This window comes from Paroedura picta, chromosome 1 (genome assembly GCF_049243985.1).
Source record: "Paroedura picta isolate Pp20150507F chromosome 1, Ppicta_v3.0, whole genome shotgun sequence".
In the NCBI taxonomy this organism is placed as follows: Eukaryota; Metazoa; Chordata; class Lepidosauria; order Squamata; family Gekkonidae; genus Paroedura; species Paroedura picta.
The window spans coordinates 112,693,861-112,720,586 of NC_135369.1; the positions used below are offsets into that span (position 1 = coordinate 112,693,861).

Genomic DNA, 26,726 nt, shown 5'->3' on the forward strand with positions numbered 1-26,726 from the left:
TGACTACCCCTGCTATAGAAGATGGAACAGAGTTGTTTCCTGTTGCCCCAGTGGGTTGGATCAGAAACAGTTGGTTGAAATTAATTCAAAAGAATTTTCGACTAAACATCTGAAAGATGTTCCTGACAGAGTGGTTCGTCAGTGGAATAGGCTTCCTTGGGAGGTAGTAGGTTCTCTGTCTTTGGAAGTGTTTAAGCAGAGGCTAGATAGTCATCTGACATAAATGCTGATTTTATTATCTTAGGCAGATTGTGAGTGGTTGGGCAGGAAGGGATGGCCAGTGTTTCTCTCTTGTGGCCATTCCTTGCATATGCAGGGAATAACTGATCACCACTGTGAGATAGTAGATGAATTTCCTCCAGGCCAGGATGGATTCTGGAGATTTTTGGTGTGTGTGTGGAGGGGTTCATTTGGGCATGAAATTGGGGTCACTGTGGGTGTGCAGGTAGTTGTGAGTTCCTGCACTGTGCGGGGGGTTGGACTAGATGAACATGGAGGGCCCTTTCAACTATGATTCTGTGATTCTAACATCCAATAAGTATTGCTCTTTCCGCTGAAATTCCAATATATCTTTGAATATTTGCTTGGAGACATAAATTGTAGTAAAGTATTTAATAGTACCTTGATGATTTCTGTTATGTAGACCAGAGTGATGAAACTGTCATTGCAAGAACAATATATGCTGCTGACTTTACACATACCTCTATAATGTACGTTGGATTTGGAAATTGAGGTATTCAGCAGTACCTTGTAAGGCAGTAAATAAAAGATAAACAGGAAGGGGAGAAAGAAAAATCATGGCTGTTAGTAAAGAATTGTTCGACATAGCTTTCTAGTGCAAGATGAATTGTTCCTAAGTTGCCTAGATATTCTGACATTGTCTAAATTTATTGTTTAATAAGAAGCCATGCATTTTTGCTTGTCCAAAAGGTTGTTTTACCACACGAGATAGCTTATGGTTTTTTCCCTTGCTTTTTGTGTACATCACTTTTGTTTATCACTTACTGTTGTCAGTCTGACGATTGTTGACATGGATGGGTTTTTGAGCACAGAAAAAATAAGCAAAAACCAAGGATGGGGTTTTGTCTCTGCCAAGATGTCATTATTTACTACCATCTATTATGTTATTCAGTTCCTTTTGTTATGTTATTAATTAATAGTAACTGGAGGCATTTTAAATAGGAAAAGGAGGAGATAAGCCAACATTATTAGTCATGTGAAAATTCTGTTCACAATAATTCTCACTGAGAGCATTATTTGCCTGTCAACTATTAAATGTGCATAAAAGGTAAAGGTAAAGGTATCCCCTGTGCAAGCACCAGGTCATGTCTGACCCTTGGGGTGACGCCCTCTAGCGTTTTCATAGCAGACTCAATATGGGGTGGTTTGCCAGTGCCTTCCCCAGTCATTACCGTTTACCCCCCAGCAAGCTGGGTACTCATTTTACTGACCTCGGAAGGATAGAAGGCTGAGTCAACCCTGAGCCGGCTGCTGGGATTGAACTCCCAGCCTCATGGGCAGAGCTTTCAGACTGCATGTCTGCTGCCTTACCACTCTGCGCCAAAAGAGGCTCTCAAAATGTGCATACAATTCCATATATAACATATATATATGAAAAGCTATATAAAACTTAATTATCTGTCTCTATAAAAGATAATTCATAGTTTCTTGATCATAGTGATAATGAAGAAATTGAACACTTTCAGTGTTGGTTTTGGAGTCATTCTAGATAGCAGACCCAGGGATGGTAGACATATAAAGGGGGGAGGGATAGGTATTTGCATTTTTCCTGGGGGGGGTTGTGTATGTTTTAAATTTGTCGGTTGCTTTGGTGGGATAAGTTGGGATAAGAATTTTGTAAATAAATAAACTATCTTGTTCTGGTGACTGCTTGGCAGTAAGTTCTGGTCCATCCCTGTTCTGTAGGATGAACAGACACTGAGGATCATTGTTTTCCTGTAGGATGACTAGACAATACTCTGTACAGGATAAAGAACTTTGTAGAAGAATAAAGACAGTGGTGATTGATTACAAAGTTGGCTACTAATGCCAGCCAAAATTTGAGAACCCTTTGTTATTGTTGCTAATTCACATTTCAAGAAGTGGATTTCATTAAGCCACTAATAAAATTGCATAGCATTCAAAATGAAATTGCAGAAGGAATTGTTGTCACATTCCTTTTGCCACATTCTTTTGTACTCCATTGAGGACCATTCCTTATGGTCAGGAGAAAAACATGGAATTATAGTATTACTAAGGGCAAAGCCTGCTTTAAAAGTAGGCTGGGAACCGGTTGCAGCCCCCCCCCCCCCAGCTCTTGCTGCATGATGCCAGGAATGAGCAGCAGTACCTCCAAACCCACCAGCTCTCTGCATGTGAAGCTGCACCCCCTCACCCTGCTAACTCTTGCTGTGTGGAGCTGGAAGTCAGTGGCAGTCCCTCCAGCAGCTCTGGCAGTGGGCAGCCATGGTGAATGCTGTCCATACTCCTCACCCTGCATGGAGGCTTACCAGAAGGGTAGGCATCCATGGTAGATGCTGCCAGTGCTCTTCGCCCCACACAGAGGTGGGACATAATTAGAAGCATGGTCACAATTTTATTGGTTATGATTTACTGGAGGGGGGCAGAAAGAATGGGAATTGTGAATGTTATGAAAGAAGACATGATATTTGCCAATTCTTTCTTGATGCAACCTGCACTATATCCTATACTGAATCTTAGGTCTTCTTGATTGTGAAAAGTGGATATTTTATGAGAGAAATAGATTGAAGAAGATAGTAATACTCGCTGAGGCAAACTTTGTGTATGAAGGGTTAAATGCCTATACTAATATGACCAGTTCTACTAGAATTTTTCTAACTTCATTCTGTACTCCAAGGCAGTCCAAATTTTAATCCATACCAGAGTGTAATTCTGTCCTTCTTTTATATTGTTCCAGGAGAAATCAAATTGCAGCTGATATTTCGGTAATGTTTCAAATGTCCAACATAAAGGACTTATATGGTTTTACAGAAGTGAAGAAAGAAAATAAATCTTTAAACAACCCTGCGGCACGGAGCGCCGTGGACTGAATAAAGGAGTAAGGGCTGTGTGGGAGGAGTTAGGGCGGGCCCTGTCCGGGATAAAAACTCGGAGGGGCCAATCAGGAGCCGCGAAGCGGCTCCTGATTGGCTCCTCTGAGTGTCCATCCCGGCCCAAGCAGCGCGGCTCCCCATTGGCTGCTTCACCCGGCCAGGAAATCTGGCCGGTTGCTCCAGACAGCCACGGGTGAGGGGTGGACCGCGCCGCCTTCTCCCACCCAGCAATTGGCCCTACTTCGCCCCCGTAGCGCTCACCCGCCGCCCCTCCACATGCCACCGCTCCCCGGGACTGCCTCCCCGCCCTGTGCACCTACCTGCCATTCGGCTGGGGATCGCCCCAGACTTGCTGCCATGGCAGTCGCCTGCATGGCCCCGCTTCCTGTGTCTGCGTCCCCCCCCGCCTTCCCATCACCTTTCCTCTCCTCCAACGCCTGCCTGGCACTTGCTGGGTGGGGTGGGCCCGTTCCTGTCCCGGCCCCTTCCAGCCTCCCTCCTAGCGCCCATTGCATTTCGGACTGCAATGTGCTATATTTCTAGTAGTGTAATAAAGCCAATAATATCTGTAAGGAAATTTATATAGAGCAAATTATGAAATATTGCTGTTCCTTCCCTGTTTTGAGCCAAAATGCTAATAAGGACCAATACATGTTGAAGAGAAGATCTAGACAATTTTTAGAGTGCCTACTACAGTAATTTTAGCCTAATAAGTTTCTTATGCGGCTGAAGGAAGAATATTAAAATAGTTTGCAGGACAGGTTTTCCTCATTAAAAAAACTTACTTGAAGATGGTTTTCTTTCTGTTCACTATTGCTTCGAGGAACTGGGAACTTTCAATCAAGGTATCTTCAATGAACCTCTTAGGTGCATATGGGTAAACAGAAAATTGTCTTTATGCTTTCTTAACAGCTTTTCAGTTCTTCTGTTAAGTATATAAGTAGCAGCAGTTTATAAGCTCTTATATGTGCTGGTGTCTCAGCAACCTTACCAGTTGCTGGAGCCTTCTTTCTTGGAAACTTTTTTCAGTGTACAAGTAACTTTTCTTAATTTAAAATGTGTTTTAATGTTATTGGCCTAGTGATTAGGAGCACCAATGTCTAATCTGGCGAGCTGGGCTTGATTCCACACTCCCCAATATGCAACCAGCTGGATGATATTGGGCTCCCCACAGCCATGATAAAGTTGTTCTGACCGAGCAGAAATATCAGGGCTCTCTCAGCCCCACCAACCTCACAGGGTGTCTGTTGTGGTGAGATGAAAGGAAGATGGTTGTAATGTAAGCTGTTTTGAGACTCCTTCTGATAGAGCAGTGGTCCCCAACCTTTTTATCACCGGGGACCACTCAACGCCAGGGACCACTCAATGCCTTTTACTGAGGCCTGGTGTGTGTGGGTGGGTAGTTTACTGCTCTACTCTCAACCACTGCCCTAACGCTCTCTGATCACTATGGTAATATTTAAAAATCCCTTCAAAATAAGACACAGACATGCCACAACAATGAACATAAGGAACATTTTATTTCACTCATGAAAATATTCACTATTTTAACTCATGACAATGACAAATCAATGGGAACCCTGAGCTTGTTTCTCTGCAACGAGATAGTCCCATCTGGGAGTGTTGGGAGACAATGACACCCGGAGTGTGTTGTAAAGGGCTGGGGAGGATGAAGTAAGGGGCTGGGGGGGGGAGAAGGCGTCCTTCGGGGCCCACCTCCAATTAGTCGAAGGACCACATGTGGTCCACGGCCCACAGGTTGGGGATCGCTATGATAGAGAAAAGCAGCAGATAAGAACCAGCTCCTTCTTCTCTATTTATAGCTGTATTTTATTGTTGAGCCCTGTGAAAAGGGTGGACTATAAGAATGTTGTTGTTGTTGTTGTTGTTGTTGTTGTTGTTGTTATTTAAAGGTAAAGATAATGAGGTCTTTGAGCAAACATGCTTTGGACTTAATATAATTGACCAGTTTCACAGAGTTGATTCCCCTCAATTAATCGGTTGAATATTTTTGTTAAAGTTCAGATGGCACATCTTATGGTGCAGCTTATGCCTGCAGAATAGTTGCTGCTTCATATTCTTACAGAGTCATGAGCGTATGAAAACAACGAAGCAGATTAGTACTTGTTAATTTTTAAGAGGTTGGGGTTTTTATGTTTTATCGTGGGGACTTTTATTGTAACACACCATTAGCTGGCTAGTCAGAGAGTGGTGGGTAATAAATCAAATAATAAATATAAATAAATACAAGAGTTACACGGTTGTCTAGGGAATGAGTCTTTTTTCCTGAAAAATAGCTGCAGTTCTCTTGTAGTAGTGTGAGCATGACCATGCACAAATTCATCCTTTTCTAGGCACTTTGCCTCCCATTGGCATTAATGAACGCTAGTCAAGCCAGCCATAAAGGACTTATCTATAAGTTAACTGTGGGATCAGCAACACATTTCTTCACTTATTTACACTTGTTTCCCCATGTTCCTTTTAGCCACACAACTGTGGGGAACTCCTCCTAAAAAAAAGAGAAAGAAAGAAAAACAGAGATGAACCCAAATGAGCTCTGAATGGTATAAGTAAATTGCTGCGGGGGGAGGGGGAGGTAGAAACTCTTCCTCCCCCCATGGCACTTTTCTTAGCCCATTTGGGCTATTTTATTGATTGATTTATTTAGATGAGATTTCGATAGATTTCAATAGAAGCATTTATTTCCAGCTGTTGAGTGACTACAAGGAATATATGGAAACAACTAAAGAAATGTGTAGCTGACTTCCATGAAAATGTAGGAAGTGGTTTTTATGGGGGGGAGGGGGGGAGGGGAAAAGCAGTATGTGATCATGCAGTTGATTCTTCAGCACATTAAAACATGTGCAAATGGCTTGAACATCAGTGAATATCTTATCAAACATTAAACTCTGCTCATTGGAACTGACACACCATGAAAAAACCAGTGGGTAATATGATTAAAGGAAGTTGCTTGAGTTGATCTCCCTTGCTAAAGAATACTTTGATAGGATCTGTAAAACTGGATTTTCAAAATGTTAGTGTTCCTATTGGTAGAATTTAGATTTAGGTGTAGCGCTTTTCAAATGTGAATCTGTTCATGGACACAGATTTGTAGGGGATAATTTCTAGTAGAATTGTATCCTTCTTGCTACATGCCATTTCTTCTTTGGAAAACATGCATGCTATACTTAGGGCCATTCTGCACTCGTTCAAAATAGCACAATGGTTACAAATTGAAATCGCTAATGTTTTGCTGTTATGCACAACGTCTTTGACAATCTGCAACACTCCTGAAACCGATCCGCAAAAAGCGCTTTGTTGTAGCGCTTTCAGGGAAATCCCAAAAAGTGCCTCCGGAAAGTGCTACAGTCTTGCAACCAATTTGCAACACTAGTGGGAAAGTTCTGTGCATTACCATTGTTGCGGTTTCTGCAAAGTCCCTCCCCCTAGCTCTCTCCTCTGATCTTCCGGTGAAGCGATCGCCATTTTTTTTTCTCGGACTAAGCAGAGATCAACGCACCGGCAAGCCTTCGTTTACCCAGCGAGGCTTCCTTGGCTGCAGTCGCTCCCCAGATATGTTTTAAGTCACCAAGCATGAAGCAACACACAGCCCCGTTTGCTGGTTTATTTCCCCTTTATTTTTCACTGTATTTTCGGCCGAAAATTGCGCCCCTGGGGGGGGGTATTTTTTTTTCACTCGGGGGGAGCGTGGCAACGATGAAACGGCAGCTCAAACACCACCTGCTAGCTATATGGGTCTCTCCGTTGCAACGGATCAACGTAGATTCGTTGGAACGTGTCTGTTTTTTTTTAAACCTTCCTTAAAGGGAAAAGGGATTTTTGGGAGCATTATAACGGCCGCCCATTGGCTGCTTGACGGCCAGGGGCGGGACAAAGCTCGGCAATATCGCTTCCTGGCTAGCAATTTTTGCCGAGACCGGAAACTGATAGAAACGCAACTGGATTCCACTACAAAGCCAAGTATGCATAATGACGAAGTCCACTATTTAAAATGGCGTTTTTTTTGTTCCGCAACCAATTTGCTACATAGATCCTGGTGTGGAATGGCCTTTAGACACTTTTCTTAACTGATCAATAGTCTATTATAATAATTTACTGAACTGAAGTTTCCTGGTTGGAGAGCAGAAAAAATGAGTTGACTCACAGTTCTTGTGTGAAAGGCAGACCAACTCCTGACAATGACTGAATGGGCTCATTATGATTTCAAAAGGCTCATCAAGTATTCCTCTGGGTCTTACACGGCGTGAGCGTTCTCTGTAAGTGGCCATGTTTCAGTATTGGGCTTGTGCCTGGAACATTAAATGATATTGGATAGCCTCCAGAGATACATGGAAGAGAGAACAGAAACTGTGCTGGTGGCAGCCTTTTCAGTCCCAAGACAATTCTTGCTGTTCTTAGCAGCTGCCTACATATGGTGACTGTTGCATAATAGGAGGTCATCAATAACAACACTTTTGGTTCCTTTTGTGGAGAAAGCCAGGGTATAAATGAAATAAATAAATAACTTGTCATATGCAGTGCTCCTCCTTGCTTTGCCCTACTGCAGTGATAGAAGAGGGGGTGAGGGCTTTCCCCTGGGTGGCTGATGCAGCAAACCTTGAGAGGTGACCCTTCCTTCTTTAAAATGGCTCTCAAGATCTTGTGACATAGATCTCAGTAAATAGCAAAGGGGTTTTAAAAGTGTTTTTCGGCTCTTTCACAAACTTAGTCCCCCCCCCCCTCCTCTTCCCTAGAAATATGACTGCTGTGTGTACCTCGCCCAACTCTCTGGGTTTTAGGGGCCAGGTTCATAATTAGATATGATGCCCTGCTTTTCTCTCAAGTGAAAGCCCAGAGCAGTTTAAACTATCATTCTTCCATCTTCTACTTATCCTCACAACAGCAACTCTTAGTTAGGCTATGGAAGTGTAACTGAGTCAAGGACATCCAGTGAGAATCTATGGCAGATTGCATACTATAACTTGGTCTACTATGTGCTAATCCAACATGCAGACCAGCACACCATACTAGCTTTGTATAGTAATGTGAAATATTTGTAGAAATGGTGTCAACTGAACTTTTTAAATGTTGATTTGAAGTAAAAGGTATAAAATTCCATGTTGCCAGTATGTCAATGTGGCTATAATTTTCAGGTTAATAATAATTTATCTCCAAGTGTGATAGATTGAAAAATGGCAGTTCATTGCTAAAAGCATGATGGTGTTAATTTTTTTTTAAAATATCTGCAGTTTGACAACTTGGTTTTTAAAAAGTATTTCTTAATATAGCAGCACATCAAAAAGCCTTTACAAATGACCAAGTTTAAATACAGATCACTACAGCGAAACAAATTTTAAGATGATGTATTGATATTGACCAGAATCAGTCAGCAGAATAATTTTTACCACCTTTCCATTCTCTGGGTAGCCTCCTGCCCTTCTCCCCAAGTCAATACTGCCAATGGGCATAGTCTTCAAAACAGCTTGCCACGCAACACAGGAAGTTGAGGGAAGAAGGGGCTGAAAGTATTCTCCATCACTGAGTTAATGGAGCAGAAACGTACAAAAAAGTCCAGTTGGGATTTTGACTGATTCTCCCCTGCTTGATGCAGTTTCCTTTGCCATAAGAAATATTTTTCAGGGGACCTCTGATCTTCCATACTGTAGGATGTTATAGAAAATGAGAGGGAAAGTTCCACATATTCTGCTCACAAAGTTGATTTTAAATTCACTGTTGTTTTTAATTCTAGTTTGCTAATTAATGGATTGCTGTTTGTGGTAATGGGAAATTTACTTATTTGTTTGTTTGTTTGTTTATTTATTAAACGTTTATACCGCCATTCCCTTAGGCTCACGGCGGTTTACAGAATAAAAATGTAACAATAAAACCCAAAGTTAAAACCCATTAAAACCAATCAATCAACAATATCAACTTTGTTAGGCAACAGGCGAAAACACTGAGTAACCCCACTAACCCCCCCCCCCACGTTAGCCGAGGGACACCAAGTCGCTGGTCTTCTAGTATCACTGTAATATATATCACTGTAATATGGGAGTGAGGCAGTCAGATCATTCAGATGGACCCAGGGAGCCCAGATCGAATATTGGGACCGCCCGCTCTGGCCTCAACCATTTGCCTAGCGGAAGAGCTCCGTCTTACAGGCCCTGCGGAAAGCTGTTAACTCTGGCAGGGCCCTTAGCTGCAAAGCGAGTTTTGTTCGATTAGTTCTAATATATGGATTTAAATTGATTAAAACTTGTCACCCTGATTTTCAGAACTTTCTCCTTATTAGTATACATATACCCTCAGATGTGTCTTGCATGTAGAGTCTTTGAGTCTGTTTAGTTGGTTTATAACATGAAGTACACAGAGTACACAAGCTAAACTGTGTGTGTATTTGTGTATGATGTGTCTGAGAGAGATTGGCTAAGACAGTGGTCCCCAACCTGCGGGCCGCGGCCCGGTGCTGGGCCGCGAAGGCCATGGTGCCGGGCCGTGGCTCCCTCTCCCTGCCCCCCCCGCAGTAAAAAACTTCCCAGGCCGCAAGCTTGCGGCCCGGGAAGCTTCTTACTGCGGGAGGGCGGGGAGAGGGAATCAGGGCCGCGCCGCACACTGTTTGCCCTGTTAAGCCCCCCTCCCCACAAGTCTCATCCTCTCTAGTGTCTACCTGTAATTCTGCTGTGGTGGGATAACAACTTTAGGTGTAGGGACAGAAGCTGATTTCAAGCTGACTGGGAGTCTGTTCTTTGCGTTCTGTTGCCTCTCTATTTTAAGTCCCATTTGTTCTTTTATAACATTCAGGTTTGCTGCTGTGATTATTGGATATCACTGTTAAATTCTATGCCTTTTTGCTTAAAACCCTTCTCTCCCCTCGTTCTGTGTTCATTTTTTCTCCAGGCTACTGATACATGGAAACCTGATGAAGTAAAGGAACAATAGAGTGGAAGAAAGACACAAAACACTCAGACTTCATTGTGTGGGGGATGAAAGCCTTACCTTGCCCAAGTAAAATATAATTGCTACCTTTGGGAATGTTAATATTTTTCCAAGTCCACATTTTAATATTGCTTCCTCCAAGCAGTTAAATCTGATGAATCAGACCTGATAAAATGAAGCACAGACAAACCCCTAAATGAACTCAAGGTTACCCCATTACCTGAATTTAGTCTACTGGCAGATGTTGATTAGACTGAACTCAAGCCCTAGGCTAATGTGGCTTCATTTGAACCATGCATGTAATTATCCAAAAGCTTTAGAAAAGAATCCCCAGCCCAATTTTTATATGTTTAATACTCTGGAGTTTGGTGGAATTTTTATTTGTTTTCTTTATCTTGCTGTTAAATGTTCACTTGGGTCACATTTTCAAACTTACTCTTCATTCAATAAAAGAAAGAAGCCAGATTGTCATGCAGTCTTCGGTTTCCTGAAATTTGAACTTAAGAAAAATGTCACCTATTGTGAATACCCATAATGGTAGTCATGCTTCTGAAACTGTAAAGAAGACAGCAGCTTGCCTGCCGATATCCAATAAGTAAACATAACAAAATAAATATATGTAGACATTTTCACTTTTCATTTGGGGGGTAACTTTATTTTGCACTAATTTTTACATGTTAAATCGCATCCTGGAACACTTTATAAATAAATATATGATATATGATTTTATTTGTTCTGTCGTATAATTTTCAGCTATCAAAACCCAATGAGAGAAGAGTTTGTAAAGTAGCTATACATCTCAAGTGTGTTAACTAGATTTGTCTGATGAATACTCAAGCAATCTCCAATTTATGACATGACTGTATGTGCAAATCATGGAGCTCATTGACTGGGCAGCTTGGATCAGTTTCAGGGGGCTTGAGCATGGCTCCCTAGATTGCGTTCCACATCCAGACATGTGGAGTTAGTGGAATCTGTTTACAAAATGAATCTTAGTTGGTAACATAGATGTAACAATTCTGGAAGAACAATTTACTTATTAATTAAATGAATAATGAAAACTGAGTTTTTAAAGTTCTAATATGATTGTGTATAACATATATAGGCCTGGAGGATCATTGTCCATGGGGTCGTGGTGGGTCGGACACGACTTCACAACTAACAACAATAACATATACGTTGTGAACTGCTCCAAGCCGACATATGAGGGGTGGTATAGAAAACTAAACTAATAATAAACAAATAAAAACTACATACTCTGTGGTTGATACGTTAATTGTTCTCTCAGACTAGGTCAGTTGACACTTCCAAGTATTAGCCAGGACTGGGCTTGCCTGGGCTGTCCAAGTATTCCAAATTTGTCTTCAGTTTTATCATTCGTTCGTTCGTTCGTTCGTTCGTTCGTTCATTCATTCATTCATTCATTCATTCATTCATTCATTCATCTTGGTGCAGTGGTTAGTAGTGCGGACTTCTAATCTGGCGAGCCGGGTTTGAATCTGCGCTCCCCCACATGCAGCCAGCCGGGTGATCTTGGGCTCTCCACAGCACTGATAAAACTGTTCTGACCGGGCAGTGATATCAGGGCTCTCTCAGCCTCACCCACCTCACAGGGTGTCTGCTGATTGTAAGCTGCTTTGAGACTTCTTCGGGTAGAGAAAAGTGGCATATAATAACCAATTCTTCTTCCTCTTCCTCTTCCTCTTCCTCTTCCTCTTCTATTACCTTTAGGAAGTAAGTTTAGGAAGGCCAGGTCAGAGAACAGCTGTGGAAGTAGGTTCCTTCTCACCTGCCTCTCTTTGTTCTTGCCTTGGTTGTACTCCCTAAGCCTTCCCATCAGCTTCTAACTAGTGAGGTATGTGGTTTAGAACATAATCCACAACATTTTGCGTTTCTGAATAATCTTCAAGGGTAGGCTGTCTGAGAGCTTGTTGTAATATTGTAGCTATGCAGTTACAGAAGAATAGATCAACATGCAGCTGCAGAACTCAGAAAGGGAGATCATTTCTCTACCCCTTGTATTTGAAGATTATTATTATTATTATAGAGCCAGTTTGGTGTAGTGGTTAGGAGTGCGGATCTCTAATCTGGCATGCCAGGTTCGATTCTGCGCTCCCCCACATGCAACCAGCTGGGTGACCTTGGGCTCAACACGGCACTGATAAAACTGTTCTGACTGGGCAGTGATATCAGGGCTCTCTCAGCCTCACCCACCCCACAGGGTGTCTGTTGTGGGGAGAGGAATGGGATGGCGACTGTAAGCCGCTTTGAGCCTCCTTCGGGTAGGGAAAAGCGGCATATAAGAACCAACTCTTCTTCTTTGATTATTATTATTATTATTATTATTATTATTATTATTATTATTATTATTATTATTATTTGGATTTATTACCCACCACTCTTGGCAAAGCCGGCTCGTGACGGGTTACAGGGTAAAAACAATACAATCCCCTAAAATCCCTATAACCCCTAAAACCAATAATTAAAATACAAGTACCAAAAGACAGCAACAACCTACCCGCTACCTATCCCCCACTGGGAGTAAGGGAACAGCTGAACACCATAGATTGGGGGTCGTCAACCCCTGGTCTGCGGCCTGATACTGGGCCAAAAAGGCCTCGGTATCGGGCCACCAGCGGCTGCACCTGCCTCCTCCCCCCACAGCGAGAAGCTCACCAGGCCACGAGTGGCCACTTTGTTTGCGACCCGGCTAGCTTCTCGCTGCGAGGGGGTGGAAGAGGAAGGCGTGGCTGCCAGCAGCCCAATACTGAGGCCTGCTGGTGCAAATGTGTATGCAGGCGCATTTGCACACAGCTGTCATGCATGCACGCGCAGCGCCCGGGCCGCCGGCTCTCCCCCACCCCTGGAGGTGGTCCTCAACCGCAAAAAGGTTGGGGACCGCTGCCATAGATGACGTGGTGGAATACTATTCCTTTTGGGGGGCCCATAGATCTTCTCTTCACCCTGGCCTCCACCATAGACCTGGTGAAAGAGCTCTGTTTTGCAGGCCCTATGGAAAGCTGAAAGCTCCTACCTGGTGGAATGAGCTGTGGGCTTCGCTGGAACTCTCTGGGTGCCGCAGGGCCTGTAAGATGGAGCTCTTCTGCCAGGCATTAGGTTGACACTAAGTGCGATAAGTACCGGGGAAGATTGGACCCCCCCTAGTTGCCATGCTTAGGTACTAGGCTGGCAGGAACTATCCCAAAGTGGTTTCCATCCTCAGTCATTCCAACTATTGATTACATAGCATTAGAGGTCTGGGAGAATTAAACTTGTTAACCACCATCTTGGGAATCTGTGCAGTATTAGGATGTTTTATTGGGTTCAATGTTGTTATGAATTGAGATTTTACTGTTTTATTATACATGTTGCAAACTGCCATGCACCCCAATGTCTGAGAATGGTGGTATATAAATCAAATTATAAATAAATAAATAAATAAATGAAAATTAATAACAATACAGAATTTACAGACAGTATATCAGTATGTGTGTCAGTATATCAAATATATGCAACTTTAGGGCCTCAAACATCATTTGTGTTCCACATATAAATATAGTATAATATAAATTAAACATAATGTGTGAAAGGATCAAACACTCTAGAACAGTGGTCCCCAACCTTTTTGAGACTGGGGGCCAGCAGGGCAAGTGCCGCGCATGCAAGAGGGATCTTACCTCTCCTGTGCCAAAATATTTCCATTGTCGGCCCACCATCTTAAGGCACAAATCAAAGTCCTGGTTTATACATTTAAGGCCCAAATCATCACAATTCAGCAGGGACTGCAAGACACCTCTTCCTCCAGGTCTTTGGTTGAGGCCAGAGCAGGTAAGATCAAGGGCCCCTCCTCAAATGTTGCCAGATCATCAGGTGTTCCCTATACCACGAGGCGGGTGGTTGTTTGGGCTGATTCAGGGGGTTAGGTGTTATCGCCGCTAGCCAGGTTCGATTGTATATGTATGAGGTTTTATTCTTGGGGCCGTTATTGGGGGTTTTAAGTAGTATGTTGTTACCTGCCATGAGCCGTTTTCAGGAGTGGCTGGCTAGAAATTAAATAATAATAATAAGCCAACACATGTGTGCATGTGCATTAGGCTTGGGACGTTTAAAAGAAGCCAGCTTGGCGGCCAGATGTGGCTGACATTGAGATGAGAGAAAGACAGCTGCTTTATGCATTGTTCTTATTGTTAGTGTTTGTTCTTATGTCCCTGCAATATGTTGCATCTGAGGAAAATAAATAAATACAATGGACTTAACTTTATTACATTGTGTTTCCTGTCAGAATCACTTGCCAAATGTTTCAGAGAGCTATTAGCATTTGTCTGTAATCTCCTAAGAGAATCCATGTTGTGAGATGAAGCCGACTAATGCATGTATATAGTCATTTTCTGGATTTCAGCCTTTAATGGAAAACTGTAGGCTCACCTGATTGATTACCGATTTGTGTATATATGCTGATCAACTGTATTACCAACAATATCATTTAAGAACAAGAAAGGGCTCCTTAAGATGATTCTCAAGTCGCGAGAGAAGTGTATCTGTTCCTTAACTAGCAAATCTTTAAAAGGCTGGATTATTTACTTTGTATTTGATTTACTGTGTTTAAAAAGAGAGTCCTCTGGGGCATTGTCAGCAGAAAACCCTGCCTCACAGCATTACTTAAGCATTCAAATGGAAGTAATTATGTTTTCATGGTTTCTAAATTAGCTAAGCAAAATTTATCACAAGGGAGATTCATTTTATTATGTCAACAGATTTTTGTGGGTTAGGTAATAGTAAATGCTGAGACATTCATCCAGCCTTTCTATCTCAAGGAGAAACTAGCATTGTCTTAAAAACAACAACAACAACAACAATGTGTATTGTATGTATTTTCTGCCTTCAGAGTTCTTAAGAGTTTTGTGTATGTGTTTTTTTGGGTACTGTGGAAAAAAATAATTCATTTGTCTGACACACTGTTTTTGATTTTTTTGCATTTGGTCGGCTTTCTTCATTTTACTAAGATTCTGCCTTTATAACAGTAGGCATGCTCTCTGTTCCCCCTTTTCTCCCCTGTGATTTTCTGGCTTTTGAGAATACTAAATGCTGCAAAGATAATGTAAGACTGGCCCAATGATCCACCTAGTACAGCAGCTTGTTCTATACAACAGCCAACCAGTTGCCTTGGATGGAGGGTCAACAAAAAAGGCACAAAGGTCAAGATTTTCCCCTGTTGCTGCCTCCTAGCACTTAATGTATGTACAATAGCTTATTTATGGCCTAAAAAATATAGGATTGCCTGATGAATAAAAGAAATACCAGACATATTATGAAAATGACCACCACCAAAATATACATAATATGGGAAGTTTATTAGCAGCAGCATATATTAGCTTGAGGGTCAAATAGCATGAGATAGATTGCATTTAACTGAATTACAGTGTTTTAAGCAAGGCAGGTTTTCATGAAGTCCTGGGGTTTCTTGCTGGCCCTGGAAGAGTTTCCCAAATGGGTGGGAGTTAATTAATTTGTTATATTTTTAAATGTGTTAAACATTTATCGGGTGATATGACCATATGTAGTCATGTCCCCCTCACAAAATGGCCTGGAGGGGGTGCAAAGGGGAGGGGCACCACAATGATGCTTCACAACTGTATTCTGCACAATTGTGTCACTTCTGGGGTTTCTCGAAGCTTGAAGAGTATTTTAGGGATTTTTCAATGGTAAAAAAGTTGAAAAAGCCTATATAGGAAGGCCTCAGAGTAGAAAATGGGAGGTGCAGCTCTCTCTCTGCATCTCTCTCTCCCTCTCGCTTTGTGTCCCTCACAGCAAGAGGCATAGCAGGTAAGCTCTGTTCCTAGGAGGGAAGGAGGGCTGGTGTGCAATTTGGGGCAGCTCTCTCTCTCCATCTGTCACAGCAGGGGCGATTATCTCTGTGTCTTTGTCAGCAGCTTGGGGCAGCTCTCTCTGCCTGCCTGCCTCCCTCGCAGCAGGAGCGATAGAAGAAGAAGAAGAGGTGGTTCTTATATGCCGCTTTTCCCTACCCGAAGGAGGCTCAAAGCGGCTTACAGCCACCTTCCCATTCCTCTCCCCACAACAAAAACCCTGTGGGTGGGTGAGGCTGAGAGAGCGCTAATATCACTGCCCGGTCAGAACAGTTTTATCAGTGCTGTGGTGAGCCCAAGGTCACCCAGCTGGTTGCATGTGGGGGAGTGCAGAATCGAACCTGGCATGCCAGATTAGAAGTCCGCACTCCTAACCACTACACCAAACTGGCTCTCGAGGGAATGAGGGCTTGTGTTCAGTCTGGCAGGGCTTTGTGTGTCTCTCTCTGACCCATTATGCATGGGGGAATAACACACATTTGGGATGGAATGGCGGCAACTAAAATCACTGATAACGCACGGTGCCGGCTGCAACCGGCCGCAGCTTCGGTGCATGCCGCCGAAAAAGCTGCATTAGCGAAATGTGGAAGAAAGCGCAGCTTCCGGGTGACCGGGACGCAACCAGAAGCGGCGCAGGGATCGCCGCGTGCATAATCGGTTACTCTGAGTTTTGCCGCCGTCGCACCCCATCCCGTGCATAACCGGTGTGCATCGCATCTTCCCCCTCCGCGTTTCCCGTGTGACCCGAAATTGCCGTTTCGGCGGCCGTGCATAATGGGCCCATGTGTGTATCTCTCTCTGGCACTTCTGAGAGGAACGTGGCTAGCGTCCAGGGAGGGAGGGAGGGAGGGAGCTGTTGGGGTAGGGCCAATTCCTGATTGGCCCTATTCCAACTTGGACAGCCGGACACATCCCACTCCCCAGGCTGTGTCACAAATATATAGAGGAACCATAGATAAGGATATTAGGGCTTCTTCACATTTCAGTCTTGATTTCTATAGCCACTTCATTGGTTTTACCCACAGAAGTGATGTTTGGAGATCCATGCTGTTGGGTGGGATGGGGCTGGTTGGCTGAACCTTCCTGGCTTATAAACCCTCAGCATTTAGGAATGAATAGCTGCACTTCCTGTTTATTGTGCAATACACAATAGACCATCCCAAAGCCTGTAGCTCCTGTGCTGTTTAGTGATCAAAATGCTTCAGACTCATTATCAGTATAATCCTTACATCAGCCCTGTAAAGAATGACTGTATAGTTATCCACATACTCTAGGTAGAGTGAAACCTAATGATTATAGTTACCTTGTGAATACCAATGAAAACATAAATAATGGGCAAGAATAATAAACAGACAAAACTGCAAGGGCTAGTATGACAGGTCAGAAGAGGAGCTAGCCAGAATACACATATTGAGCTAGCTATCCTTATCTAGCAGTATCTGTCTTAATTCTGCAGACATCTGCTTCTGGTTATCCCCTTTATATGAGTCCTTCTGCTTGACCTCAGTCATTTTGATCTTGTACTAATACTTGTACAAGCACCAGTTGGTGTTGAAGGGTTGGTGAGAGCTCCTTACACATGAGAATAGCATGAGAGAGATTCCAGATAGCGTTTGACAGGAACGTTTTTTTTAAGTGGACAGAATTTGATGTAGTAATGTTATCGTTTCACTTAAATTATAAAAAAACTGCATTCAAATTGTGAAGATCTGATAACATTTAAACTTTAAAGGGAAAGAGAAAGGGGGGGAAGTTCCTGTTTCTGTCTTTTCTAAGCCCTGGGGGAGTGGGGGTTTGAGGTAGGCAACCGGCAATGTAACATGCCTGCAGGAGCCCCTCATCAAAATAACTCCAAGTTGCAAAAAGATTGGACCAGTGGGTCCAGTTCGATCTCCAATATGGAATCCAAAACAGTCCTATTTTTTCTTCCCTTTGCGCATCCATAGTTGGCAGATTCTGTGCTGCCCATGGGCGCCATTTTGGGGACACTGGCCTATCAAAAACAGTAATAAAACTTAATTATAAAATACCAGACATTTATGTAGCCAGTCTTTTCTCGATTTATTTCCTGGACAGAATGCGTGAACACTGGGCTATCCAGTTCAAAATGAGATTCCTGGCAATTCCTCAAAGTCAGTGTTTTAGAAGAATCCCTCCATAGAAACAGACAATATTGCCTAGATAAAGGTGTTTAACTGATTCAGATGGAATTTGCTTCCATGAAAGTCTATTTACAATTATGATGTTAATCTTTTCCTAAACGGTTTGGCATGCCAAAATTTTGAATGTGAATAGAATTTCTAATATTCATTCTTGTGACTAGGCTTTTTCCTTCCCATCACCTGCTGTGTTTTCTGCATAGAAGTCCTGTATAAATTTTTCCACTGGTCAGTTTTGGGCCCAAACATGATCAAATGTCCAGCCAAGCTGAAAACCAGCTTGGCATAGTGATTATTAGCGGTTTGGCGTAATGGCTAAAAGTGACATCCTTTAATTTGGAGAATCAGGTTTGATTCCCCATTCTTCCACACGAAGGCCAATTGATTGACCTTGGGCCAGTCACAGTTCTCTCAGAGCTTTTTCAGACCCTCCTACCTCACAGGGCATCTGTTGTGGGGAGCGGAAGCCACTTTGAGACTTCTTTGGGTACTAAAAAGTGGGGTGAAAAAAGCAGTTCTTCTCAGCTCTCAAAGAAAATATATAATGTCTCCAATACTAATTGCCTTCAAATTATCATAATTGTAGCTGTTGATTTTATAGCATTTTTAGTCTGCATTTCACAAAAATACTAATTTTTAATAGTAAATTAGCTGTCCTCATGTAAATGATGACAGCTATATAACTAAGTCACCTAAATACAAGGTAGATCTGTTCTCTTTAGCTATGCAAAAAAACCCCTGGCTTTGTAAATTAACCCCTCAAAAATAGCGAATAATCTTTTTAAAAACAACCTTTTAAGGATTAAATGTTCTCTGAGAGAATAGAGTGTCGAGAAGCAGTTGTTGCAAGACCCACTCTACATGATACAGTTTACCATATTCCTGACAGGTAACTGAGATACAGGGATTGTATTACTCCAGTGCTGAGAGATCTGCACCAGCTTCCCATTTGTTTGCAAGGAGTCAAGTCCCCTGTTTAAGATTTGCCTCCTAAGCCTTGCTTTCTCCCCCTGGATTGGAGGACATCTGTAAGGATGGGTTTTCCCTTCGGCTTCTCAGGGAGGCAGGGGTTAATTAAAACAGCCTCCCTCACTTCCTGTCCTGTGTGCAGCGTCTCATTCCCCAGTCTTTCCCCTGCCTCCAGATAGGGAGACAGCGTAGACAGAGATCTCTGCTACTTTCATTTCTCGAAAGCCTTTTCTCTCAACTTTTCTAGCCTTCTTTCCTTCCTCCCACCCCCACCTTCTCCCCTCACCTCCAGTTTCATTGTTTGCTAGTCAGATTAGCAGCTAACCGCCTGGAGGGGAGATTATTGAGAGCTAAAGGAGAAGGCCTGCTAGGCCTGTAGGCCTGCTCATGGCTTTTGGTGGGAAAGGAGCTGTGATGGCCCTTTTGAGAGCCTTATTCATTGCAGCTAAGCCGGTGACAGAGTTGCAGGGCAGCCCCCGAGGCAGCAGTCAGGGAGCCACAGTCCAGTACCGACTGATCCACGGACTAGTCCCGGTCCCCGGACCGGGGGTTGGGGACCGCTGTTCTAGAGAGTAGTTGTAATTCTGGATGATATCCAGCTGTCACCTGGACGTTTGCAATGGTAGTTTCCCTGGAGGAAATTGTTTTTGAGGGTATTACACATGTCTGATGTCCCTCCCTTCCTCAAACCCTACCCTCACTCAGCTCCATCCCTCAAATCGGTAGGAAACCCAAGGAGAAATTTAGAATTTCCTGATAGTTTTAATTTCTCATACATAGATTTAAGGGAAATAAACTGTCAGTTCATCATGGATCTTTTGTGCAGTGGCACATGGATATTGTGCAAGAACAGTCCTGTCATTGGAAAGATCTTTAAAGCAAAAAGCCCTCAGTTAGCACTCCGTGCAGGAGCCAGAAGCTTTTTCCCAACCAGGGGTCGCATGCTCCTGCACAGTAGTGCCCCCACCCTCATGTTCCCTATTACCGTCAAAGGAGAATTTGTCTTTGTGCAGACTCCTAGATTTGTATCGGTGAGTACTTGCTTTGCCAGCTTGATGGAATTTCTTTTGCTTCTGAGATCTAGATCATGATTTGGAAATATCTATTTAAAAAATGTACCCGTTGTGGTGCAAAAATGATCCAAATAGACAAACATGACTTATGTCTGTTTTGTTGGGGTGAAGGACATAATATCCTCACATATATGGCCTCCCAATGCTTCTCCACCAAAACTAGTGGTCTCCTTGACTAATTCTGCTCCAGAGAAATTATCTGGTGCTGAGTCCTTGCATTTGATGAGGTTGGCCCCACCTCCCGGACCCATATCATAATGGATCCATTCAGGGCCACACTTCTCTCCAACTCAGAGCATTTCATCTGAACTATCAGCTAAGAAGGCAAAGAACAAATCCAAGGAGAAGGATGAGCAAACATTAATGTCTCACCATCTTGCCTATTTCTATATTCCTGAGCCTACTTCAGGCAAAACCTAGAATCCAATCCCTGGGTCTGAAGTTCCCTCCTGTTTCTATTTCAGTGAGGGAGATGGAAGTTGGTTTACCAGCAGGTCAGGTCTTGCATGACTCTGAACTCTCCCTCCTGCCCTACTTCATGCTCTTCAGCAGCAGTGTTGTACACGAGCATGTTACCCCTTGGTGGGAACAAGCTTTGGCTCCAGCATGGAGCATCCCCTGGCAACTCTTTGCTCTAAAGACCTTTCCTATGGCATCTATGCTCATGTGCAGTCCCCATGTGTACTGCACAGAAGATTCTCAATGAACAGCAGTTACAGGCAAGTACAATGCTATTTTCTGTTCAGTGTGTGTGTACTCATACAACACTTCGCAGCCTAGAAATGGTCCTGGCACTGAAGTAATGAGATTAGAATAGGTCAGGCTTTCAAGTGCTTGAGCAGAGAGAAAACAGCATGAAGGGCAAAATCTGTTTCATTCCAGAGCTGAAGCACACATTGGCTTTCATATTGTCATGACTACAGTACTTCTATTTCTAGTCCCTTACACAATTTTTGACACCAAGCATCAGAACTGACCTGCATCTCAGCTCAAGTTTTGGATAATTAAGCTCACAAGCATCCATCTTTTTCTGTAGACAGAGATAAAAGATTTGCCAGTTGAATGCTCTGCTGACATGATAAGGACAATTAGATCCTGGCCAGTTGTAGAATCTGCCATTCTGGTAATTTTAATGATGTGTACCAGTGCCTAGTGAGGAACAGAAATTAAAACATGCCATTTTGTGTTGAATTAAGCATGTATTTCAAGGGGAGCTGATAGAGTCTGTAAGAGCTTGAGTTTTGGATTCTTAAATTTTAAAGCAAATCAGTGGTGGCATTTTGTGCCCCATAATTTTGCCCTAGAAAAATCAGTCTGTAGTTAACTACACTCCCACTACCCTCACACATACCCTCTAGAACAGCCATTTTCAAACTTTTGACCATGGAGAAACCCTCAAAGAATTATTCAGACTTTGAGGACCCCTGGAAGTGGTGATATGCCGCTTCAGAGAAGTGGGCACAGATGTGGGAGCCAGTCAATCAATCCATCATTTACTGTTTCCATTGTGGAGGAAGAAACTTGGCCTGTAGAGCAACAAGGAAAGTAGGCTCCAGTGACATCTAATTATTTCAGTTGCCATCCAAACTTCTGGGAAATACCTTGTGACACGTGCAGAGTTCCCCAGAAGTATGAGGGCTTCCTTTGTTTTGAGCCTCAGGGACACTCAAAATGACTAGATAGTTAGAAATAGATAAATATGCATTGAATTTGTTTGGCTACAAAATGAAACCAAACTGTTTGAGACCTTGAGTTTTCTCTGCTGAGATCATTCCCTATATTAAGTACATGACTACATGACTCATGGCCTCATTGCTTGATTTTTCTGAAATTCACTACATCCTAAGAAAGTTGCAAGCAGTTTTTAGTCATCCCCACCTTGACAAAGCTGGTGAGCTCTTCCTTAGGCAAGATTTAAATTTTTTAAAAAAATCTATATAATTTCATTGCAGGAAACCGGCTGTATTGGGGAGAAGAAAGTACTCTGAAGTACTGTGCTCCAAGAAAGCTTAATATATTATAATAATTGCACCATAATGGTCTGACCTGCATAAAGTTTTTAACTACATAAAATGAGATTCCCAGCCTGTTAATCAACTAGTACTATTTGGTGCTGGCACATTATATTCTTTTTTTACCAGGATTAGTGGACCTCAGAGCCATTGTTCCCTGAAACATACCTTTGTATAAATCAAGACTTGCCTGTCAAAGAAGTCTCAGCATGAATCATCTTTATTTTCTAGTGCCTCCAAAATGCCCCCTCCCCCATCTTTAAAAGCAAGAACCCACTTAGAAGATCCACTGTCATCACAGGCTTAAAAAAAAAAAAAAGAGCTGCACTGATTGTTTTGGAAGAGTGCCTGACATGATTGCAAAGTGCACTCTGTTCTGAGGACTGGTGTATTTGCTCTATTCCTTTCCATTGTTCCATATAAGAAAAGACCACTGAAGTACATGCTAAAATATTTTTTTAAAAGACTTCGCACTTAACTGTGTTAAGATGTGCATTTTGGCCGGGGAGGTAGCGATTTCAGATGGTCAAGTGGATGCTTCCAAGCAATACATTTGAAAGTGATTTTCTATTTCAAAGACAAATTCTGCCTCTGATCTGCTTGCTTTCATGCCAGGTTTGCCAATTCAAGGTTGGGGAAAACACTGGAGATTTTAGGAGTGGAGCCTGTGGAGAGAAGAAAGTTCAGTAGAGCATAGTGCCATAGAACCTAACTTACAAAGCATCCAATTTCTTTAGGAGAATTAAAATCTGTTGCCTGGAGATCCACTGTAATTCTGAGAGATCTAGTAGGGAGGGCAGCCTGCAAATTCTCAGTTGTCTAGAGATGCAGCTCTTGTACAGTTATACGTATCTCTATATTCTTTTATTTAAATATATATAGGATGAGAACAGCGTTTGCCATGTCCTGCTCACCCACATTCACATTTATCCCCCCCAAAAAAGGTTATGTGAGAGGAGATTTAGAGTTTGTGAGCATATATTTCCTGCTGTTCTCCAGAATGTTTTAATGGCTTAAGTGATTCTATTAAAATAACTTTCCAAAGAAAAGCAGGAAAATTACACTAATTGGCTTGTTTCCAGGAAACTGCAAGTGGAATTCTTCAGGACTGGGGAACCCTAGGGATCAGTATAGTATGTGGCTTGGGGGTTAAAACAGCATCCTACTACTAGGTATAAATTTCTTTCTCCCTTCCCCTCACACTTGTCAGTCTTACTAACTTGCATCAGGGTAAGGCCCTCTTGGTTGCTACCTCTAGCTAACCTTTCAGAGTTTCTGTTCCAGTTCTGAGAGAAAGATACGCAGAGTTTCCATGCTTCTCTCTGTGAGAGAATACTCTCACATTTCTGCAAATGTATGCCTTTTAGACTTCTGCAGAAGATTCTGGGCTGTTAGTTAGTGTTAGTCTCCAGGTAAGGCCTAAAATTCTCCTGGAATTACATCTCCAAATGACTGAGAGCCATTCCCTTAGAGAAAATAGCAGCTTCAAAGGACAGTGTTGGCAGCACTTTCCACCACCTACAAACCAAGAGACATTAGAGTGGCTGTTCTCCAGGTGGGGCTTGGAGATGTCCGAGAGTTAAGGCTGGTTTCCAAGCTACCAAGATTGGTTCTCTTGGAGAAAATGGAAGATTCAGAGGGCAGAGTCTATGGCATCACATCCCTGTTGAGCTCCCTCCATTTCCCCAAATTCACCCTTTCCAGAATTGCTCCAAAATCACCAGTTATCCAAGCCAGCATTAGTAACCTTTCCACCTGTGAAGATGTTGGTGTGCTGATAAAACGTGTGTTTGTAAGCAAAAGAAGAATTGTCCTTGAGTGAACATCCTTGGGAGCAAGATGAGCCCCACTGGCACTAACTTCACTTTGGGACTGACCTTGATTCCTTACTGAGAAAACTAGCTTGACTCTGACCTGACATGAGACCACTCAGCATACATACTAAAAGATACCAGTCTCTAACCTAGGCCTTATAATCCGGTTTATGCTTAGCTTTGTTCTTTAGTGGGAAAAGATTATTCTTCTGCAGTTGGGGTTGTTTGCCTGTAATTCATGTTTTGCAGTGGTCTTATTTGTTCAAGGGATAGAAGGATATGCCAGCATACATTTTGTATTCCTTGTGAGCCTTAAAAATATCTTGCATAACAGAAACAGAAAAGGAAGATACCTGCAAGATAAATATTCTTACACTTTCAGTGTTACTGTCAGGATGGTGTTCAGCTGAATTGCTGAGGCTGAAGATGTGGGTTTCATGTCACCCAAGCAGTATCATGTAACACAGTGATATATTATTTCAAAGCAATAAAGAATCTTTTGGCATGTTAAAGACCAGCAGATTTATTGCGACATAAGCTGTTGTGGACTAGAGCCTATCTCTGTATTTTCATATAAAATATGATGCACATCCTTAAGACAGGAACATGAAACACTGAAAAAAATGTTGGTGTTCTTTATCTGGGAGAATCTGGGCTATTTGAACATAATATAATCCCCCTTTCCTCTAAACAAACAGGGGGATCTATAAATGGCACAAAGAGGAGAACACGTGCAAAAGAGAATAGTATTAGTTAAAAGCTGATGTTTGCATAAATAATGAAATGTAGACATTTTGAAATGCAATAATGAAATCTATGAAAAAGTTCAGCTTTTGTGAAAAAATGCAGTGTTCACACTGCACTGATGGGAATTCTGTTTCAGTTATTGTTGTAAACATTATTTTCTTTCCTCTTGACAGGTAATATTTGAAGCTGAGGTCTCAGATGGGAGAAATGGCTACATTGCCATTGATGACATCCAGGTTCTGAGCTACCCTTGCGGTGAGTACTGATTAAGAGTCACACTTTCCCGTCTTTTCAGGACTGGCTCGATATTGTCTGACTGCTGTTTTCATCACCTGGCCAATGATGTCTTTACCCCCCCTCCCCCCACACACAGTTTTTTACATTGTGTTGGGAAAAGGGAAATGGTGGTGGGCAAGTTATGCTTGGCTCTATTAAAGGAAATGTCACTGTAATTTGTTCATAGACTTTTTAGTTTATAGTTGAATAAGGATCTCTAAATATTTATTTGGCCTAGTCTATATCTTCCCTCAAGTTCAGAACATGTAACCTAAGAATCTGCATTGTAGCAAAGCTAAAAGGAATGTAGCTAAAAGAATACTAACCCTCTTAACCCCAGCTAAACCAACCTGTGAGTTAGGGCTTTTGATAACTGCAGCCCATGCCAGGCACAACAGTCAACAGAACCCCTCACAGAGTTTGATGCCTTTCATCTACAAGAAAACAATTGTGACATTGCTGGTAAAAGATTAGCACTTGGGTTCTACTCCAGATATTTTTTGATCAAAAATAAGGGAGCAGTGACACCTATCCAAGCCTTGAGAAGCCTAAACAAGTTTATCTTAATTAAGAACCTTAGAATATTATGTACTTTACAAGTCCTTTCTCTGTTACACTGGGGTCTATGGGTTTTTTTTACCCTATATCAGCTTGATATATACCCAGACTATTGGCAATATCTCTGCTTTCCATGTAGTTCCTGCCATTTCCTATACATAGTTCTTCCATTTTGGCTAGCCACGATCCCCAGTATATTCCCAAAAGTAGTTACAGTGGTAGATGCCTACCTATGAATGCTGGGGAATGAGATATATCTGAACTTCAACTATCAGGTGATTATATCCAATAACAAGCCAAATTTTAAGTGAACTTGTGCCTCATGCTAAGAATATTGAAGGCATGGCAACTACAGGTCAGTAAAATGAAATCCAAGTTGGAACCCATGCAAAGGGCTCGTACATAGCTCTGATTTATGGCTCCATCCATTTAAGCCATGGTAAGTTATCCTCTAGGCCAGCTCTATTTTTTTTCACTGTTGAGAAACCCCTGAAACATTCTTCAGGCTTGCACCAAAAGTGGTACAATGAGAAGAAATGATTGGGAAGCATAGCTGTGTGCATGGTTCAGTATGACCACATGATCATATCACCTGATAAATGTTTAACAATTTTTTAAAATAAAAATAAACAACTCCACCCATTTACGAAACCCTTCCAGGACTGCCAAAAAACCCCAGGGTTTAATGAAACCCTGGGTGAGAAAGTTTGCTTTAACCAGAACTTTCCCAACACCAGAAAGAATACTAGCAATCATACTAAATATACACAATTGCTAGAAATTACGGTTTTAGCCAGCTGTATTAATTCAAAATCTGATAGGATTAATGGCCTCCACAAAATCAGTGGTACCCCATGCGAGGGTATAAATGCAGCCTCTGCAGTTATGATTTATCAGGATTATCAACTAAATTTGTCACCTCCAATCAATGAGGCTAAATATCCCAAGAAAGGTGGTAGGTGCCAACCTCCTAGTAGGGATTTCATTTTATCCCCCTCTAAGCAAAGTCACACGCACCATGAATACCTACTTATTGGGTTGGATCCACAGACTGGGCAAGTGTCGGTCAGTTTATCCAAGAATAAGGTGACCAGATTTTAACATTGGTAAAGCAGGACACCATTGAGCAAGGGGGGGGGGGTCTTGATTTAAATTTTGGTCTTTATGGAGCAACAAAAAGTTTCATAGAATGCATAGAATGCAAAAATAGTATTGTAATATATATATTTTTAATTTCAACATCA

The 26,726-nt window shown here is 42.3% G+C and overlaps 1 protein-coding gene across 21 annotated transcripts in view; it reads left to right on the forward strand.

The window, feature by feature from the left end:
• PTPRK (protein tyrosine phosphatase receptor type K) overlaps positions 1 to 26,726 on the forward strand; it is a 533,907-nt gene that overhangs the window by 227,947 nt on the left and 279,234 nt on the right. For all 21 annotated transcript variants that reach the window (XM_077353420.1, XM_077353429.1, XM_077353439.1 and 18 more), the window contains one exon: positions 24,822 to 24,903. In XM_077353420.1, coding sequence (XP_077209535.1) covers positions 24,822 to 24,903 — 82 coding nt within the window. The remainder of the gene's footprint in view (positions 1 to 24,821; positions 24,904 to 26,726) is intronic.